The following is a 6,000-nucleotide window of genomic DNA, read 5'->3' on the forward strand; positions in this document are numbered from 1 at the left end:
GTTTCCATGTTAGTGATCTTAAATCAAAGGAAATTGACCAAAAGGAGACTTGAAGAAGAAGAAGAAGAAGCAAATGTATACAAATAGTGATGGAAAAGGAATTTGATTAATGCAATGTGACTGCCAATAAATTACAGGTATAAAGATTTCACTCATGCTAGTGGAGAACATTTTCCGACACTTTATGAACTTTCATAAGGTGTGGAAAAATATGGCATCTTCATCATGTGTTGTAAGGCAACATATATATTAGGTTAAGTCAAAGAGGCCCATGTTGATGATGATGAGTGGAAGCAAGCTAGCCCTCCAACATATCCTTCTCTCATCAATCTTTCCAACTCTTCTGTTTCCTGTGCCTTTTCCCTCTGAAATTATGTGATTGATACATTTCAGAACCATAAGATTTCAAAAGATCAAGAATGAAAGTAATAATCTTTTATAAAAACAACGCACCTGCATTCTCTCCATGGCATCTGACTCAGAGTTGAAGTCATAATATGTGCTTGCTGCTGTCAGCTTCATTGAAAGAAACTGTAACATTTACAAAAACTGGTTAATTAGGTTAGTGAATCTTATAGATTCATGCATACATATATACATATAGATTTTTATTGTTTATTGATTCGAATCTTTGTTTTCAGTTCACCTCAATCTGGTTCTGCAAGGACTGGACATAATTGATTATCGCATCTAAAGTTACTGCCATGCCCATGGTCTGCAAATTGTTCAACACAGTGAAAATTGGAAAAGTTCCTTGTTCCTGAAGGAAGAAAAGCGTTTAATTACCTTATAACACCCTGGAACAATATCCTGCAAGCATCTCAGTCTCTCGTTTATTTTCCCTCTTCTAACCTGATGATTGACGCAAAATTAATGCATTATTTCATTAGGTAAGTTTCTTTGAGAAAGATAATGAGTTATAATAAATAAGTACCCTTTCTGCCAAACTGTGACTATCTGTAGCTTGACCTCTTTTTGCCCTAACATGAACTACTTCTTTTGGTTTCTCCATCTCCTTCTCAGCACCTTTCGCTCTTTTCCCTCTACTCGAATTCTGCACAACGATCAAATCAAATCAAAGAATATACCAGTGCTTTGAACATATCATATGTGTACAGTACTGTACTTACATTTCTTCTCTTGTTTTCACTTTTACAAACCTGAGAAGATGACGAGTGATTCCCAGAACTGCCTTTGAATACATCAAATGCTTTTCTCTTCTTGCTTTCACGGAACTCGGTTTTAGCAGTGACAGTGGGATGAACAACTGAGACTGAGCTCTGCAAGTTTCCTCCTGGAATTGCCTGTGTTTGATTGCTGAAGAAGTTGTCCGGCAAGTACCTTTGGTAATTCAGGACTGAATTATCAATGAGAGATGGGTTTAGCTCGGTGAATTGGTTGAGTGATTCCATGGGAGGATCAATATCCAAGAAAGAAAATGAATGTTTTGAAACTATGCAAGTCTGATGTGAATTCAGCCATCAGAAATTATGGGGTATATATATATGTATGTAGGCTGGATAATGAGGAATGGGACTAGTATTTATGGTGTGGAGTCCAGATATGCACATATGTAAAAAGTTAGTTTTTGCTTTTTTAGGTATAATAATAAAAGTACATGAACGTTCACAGAAATGATAACTTTACTTTTTATCGTGACTTTTGGAATATTTTAAATTCTAAGGTATTATTTTAGAGTAAAATATCGTAGGGTCGAATAAAAATTATTAGTTGACTAACTGTTAATGTTTTATACATACGAGACAAGTTCATATGTAATGTTACTCCAGCAAGAAAAAGTTATTTATTGAATAAATTATAATTATAATTAATTACATATACACTTATAAATATATTTAAAAACATTTTTTATGACGTGGCATCTAGAGCTGAGTATATGGGCTAAGGCCCGCGGGCTACCCGTTTAACCCGCGACCCGTGCGGGTTTCGGGCCTTAAAAATTGAAGACCGTTTAAATTGCGGGCTTTTTAGCCCGGACCGTTAAACCCGCGGGTTTAATGGGTATAACCGCGAGCTACCCGTTAAACCCGCTAAAACCCGCTTAATTTAAAATTTATAAAATTTTAGAGAAAATAAACTTAAAAAATTTTATAGAAAAAGAAAATAAATTACTTATAAATATGATGTTACTTATAACTATTGTAGTTCTTAAATTTATTAGGGCGTTTGTTATAATTTTACCGTTGCTTGATATTTTTTTCATTTAAATATACATCATTATCATTTTGGTATTTAAAATTTTTTTTATTTAATTTTGACCTTTATTTTTTTCATGAAATATGTTATCCATTTTGTTCTTTAATTATAAAAAGTCACGTGATATTCTAATAATATATCACATGATACGTAATATTTGGACAAATTAATGACTTATATTTTATCAATTTTAGTATAATTGTATCTTTCAAAATTACTCTTATACTGTAAGTATTTTATTTTATATTTTCATATTATGTTTTAGTATTTCTCTAAAGTATCTATAAAATACAATTATTAAAAGAGAAAATCGCCTCAGTGACCAAAAAAAGTTATAATATACGATTTTAACCAATTTTTTTTGGATTTGCCAAAATGACCAACAAAATCGCAACGCGAAATAAAAATCGCAACGCGATCCCCAGAATCGCAAATCAGTTTCCAAAATCGCAACGCGATTCTTGAAAATCGCAATGCGATAGTACAATTCGCATTGCGATTTTCCAAATCGCAACGCGAATATGAAAATCGCAACGCGAACACATAAATCGCAACGCGTATCCGTAAATCGCAACGTGTATCCGTATATCGCAACGCGTATCCGTAAATCGCAATGCGTATCCGTATATCGCAACGCGTATCCGTAAATCGCAACGATAATCCGTAAATCGCAACGAGAATCTGTAAATCGCAACGATAATCCGTAAATCGCAACGAGAATCTGTAAATCGCAACGATAATCCGTAAATCGCAACGAGAATCTGTAAATCGCAACGATAATCCGTAAATCGCAACGAGAATCTGTAAATCACAACACTGAAATTTTGGGTATATAACTGAATCATAAACTAAATCCCTAAATCGCAACTCATTCCATCTCATCTATCACTCTCTCCGGCGACATCCGTTCCTATATCCAACGACATCCTTCCCAATCCGGCAACAGGTTTTAGTTTCGCAGCTCGTCTGTTTAGTAAATTAATTTAACCATGAAATCATCTAATGTTGATCATGTTTGGATAGATTTGTGTTTTGGAGGGTCATGGGATAATGTTCATGGTGTTTTACAATATATGCCTTACCCATGAATCTTCAACTAAATTGTCTTTACAAAAGTTAACTTATGAAACCTAATGCTACGTGTTTCAATAAATTGAATTTAGAGCCCCTAAGTGGATTTAGGCTATCTTATCAGAGAAATGGTAAAGTTTATTTGTTAACCGACAATGAAGATGTTGAACGATTCATTGCTTACATTAGTGTTTCACAAGATGATGTTACATTGTATGTTGTTGAACCTAGAAGTAGTATTGTTGGGTCAGTAGCGGGTAGTAATCAACTAAGTTTTTCTCAAAACCACAACCTTTCTCTAATCCAAATCCCAATCAACTTTCAGCACCAAATTCCGGTTTTCGTATTGACCATTTAGACGATGATGAGCCAACAGAAAAAATTGTGAGTACTAGTCAGTATTCGAAATTTGGTCTTGGTCAATATCCGGACTTTGATATTGGTCAATACACGGATTTTGATGATGTTTCAGAAGAAGAAACAGACCCTGCGTGTAATGATTTTGATATTGGTCAATACCCGAATTTGATGATGAAACAGCCGTTGCCGAAGAATGTATTGTTGATGATAATGAGGAGGAAGTTACGACTGTGAATGAACATGTTGAACATCCATTCTGTAATTCATATAATCCTGAAGAAGAAAAAAGAAGAAAAAATCCCCGAAGAAAAGAAAATGCCACGGGCGTATAACTGGAATATGCCAGAATTACTTCAGATACCGGAAGAAGAGTTGGTAAAGAAGCAGTGATTGTTACACAAAAGTTATTCGTATCAAGAAAGATGATTGTTTTGATACAAAGGAAGACTTGAAGATAGCTTTGTATATGAAATGTGTGGAAGATGGCTATCAACTAAAAGTTAACAAATCAAGCAAAGATCGTTTCGAAACAAGGTGTATGATTGACAAAAACTGTATGTGGCGAATGATTGCAAAGAGAATAAAAGATTGCGAATGTTTCAAGTTAGGACTTTTATTGATAAACATACATGTTCAAGAACCCAAGTTTTTCCTCACCATAGACAGGCAAACAAAAAAGGTGTTGGGTGGTTTTCTGGCTGAGTTAATGTTTTTGAATGGCAGGGTATATCGGGGACATGAAATTATGACTGACATGAATGCTCGGTTCAAGATTAGTATATCATATTCTCAAGCTTGGAGAGCCAAATGTTATGCCTTGGAATTGTTGAGGGGGTCGCCAGAAGCATCGTTTGCCCAACGCCGGCTTATTGTCACAATTTAAAGCTGAAAAATCCTGGGTCGGTAACTCATATCAAAACAGATAGAGATGGACGCTTTGAGTTGCTGTTTATCGCCCTTGGTGCTACGGTTAGTAAATCAATATAATTTTGTTGACTTTTGTTAGTTACATGCATTTCATTTAAATGATTATATTTCTTGTGTATATTATTTTGTAGATTCGTTCGTTTATTACTTGCATGCGCCCAGTTATTTAGTTGACGGAGCACATTTGAAAGGTCGATACCTTGGAGTAAACTTATAGCAGTAGCCATGGATGCTAACAATGGGATATTGCCAATAGCTTACGGGGTTGGCAAATCTGAAACCTCTGATTCATAGACATGGTTTATGGGGCATCTTAGGGATTGCATAGGTCCTATTAGCAATCTGACAATCATATCCGATAGGGTAAACTCAATTGACAACGCTGTTAGAAGGTGTTTCCCAGATGCTTTCATGGACTTTGTGGTGTTTCATTTGTATAGAAATCTAAAATCAAGGTCTGCTGGTATAAAAAAGCACAAATGGACATACTGGAAGGCTGTAAAAGCTTATCGGAAGTGGATTTCAATAAGCATATAAATTGTTTAAGACGTGTTTTGCCTCAGTGTGCTCAACACTAGAAGATGTCGGGTTTGAAAGATGGTCAAGAGTACATCAACTTGGAGCAAGTGTGCTCAAACACTAGAAGATGTCGGGTTTGAAGATGGTCAAGAGTACATCAACTTGGGCAAGATATGGTTTCATGACGTCTAATAGTGCAGAATCAATCAACGCTCTAAGTCGTCATTCCCGGAAATTACCATTACTATGTTAATGGAGTTTTTCGAGCCTCTATTCAACAGTGGTACTACAAGAAAAGAAACCATGCAGGTATTATTTCTTTGAATTCGTAACTTATCATATTTATTATTTTACTAAGTATTGTTTATTTAAATTTACAGGAACATTGGAACATCGTGTTACACCATGGACTGAAAAAAGATAACGAAACGTGTTGTGAAGTCAACGTCATGGAGAGTTGAACCATGTTCAAACACTTTGTTTCAAGTTCTGGATAATAACTTAAATGGGCTAGTCGATCTAAATGCAAAGACGTGTAGTTGTATGAAATGGCAAACATCTGGTTATCCGGTGGCCATTATAAAAGTTGCTCTTCATTTAAACCAAGATGATTCAAGCGCATACGCTATGGATTGCTACACTACAGAAGTTTATCGACAGACTTATGCCGAGATTGTCTACCCTATTCCCATCCTTCTGAGTGGGACATACCAGATGACTTACAAACAGTTTTGCCACCAGCCATGGACAGAAGGCTACCTGGCCGACCAAAAAGTCACGATCGTATACCGTCTAAGGGTGAAGAGAAGAAGAGATCGATATGTAGTCGGTGCAAGGAAAGTGGTCATACAAGGTTGACATGTGGATCACCAGTGCCATCAAATCATCTTTCCTCTACCAAATATG

General features: G+C 35.7%; 1 protein-coding gene across 1 annotated transcript; it reads right to left on the reverse strand.

Moving 5' to 3' along the window:
• Positions 1-241: 241 nt before the first annotated feature.
• On the reverse strand, positions 242-1,412 carry LOC120210742 (transcription factor BEE 3-like). Its single transcript, XM_039209437.1, has 6 exons — positions 1,161-1,412; positions 935-1,054; positions 787-852; positions 647-715; positions 454-531; positions 242-365 (listed from the first exon to the last, which is right to left on the reverse strand). The coding sequence occupies exons 1-6, from the start codon at positions 1,410-1,412 to the stop codon at positions 255-257; spliced, it is 696 nt and encodes a 231-aa protein (XP_039065368.1). The 3' UTR covers positions 242-254.
• Positions 1,413-6,000: the final 4,588 nt, after the last annotated feature.

The sequence above is a fragment of the Hibiscus syriacus genome, unplaced genomic scaffold, assembly GCF_006381635.1.
Source record: "Hibiscus syriacus cultivar Baekdansim isolate YM2019G1 unplaced genomic scaffold, ASM638163v2 tig00109926_pilon, whole genome shotgun sequence".
NCBI classification, from domain to species: Eukaryota; Viridiplantae; Streptophyta; class Magnoliopsida; order Malvales; family Malvaceae; genus Hibiscus; species Hibiscus syriacus.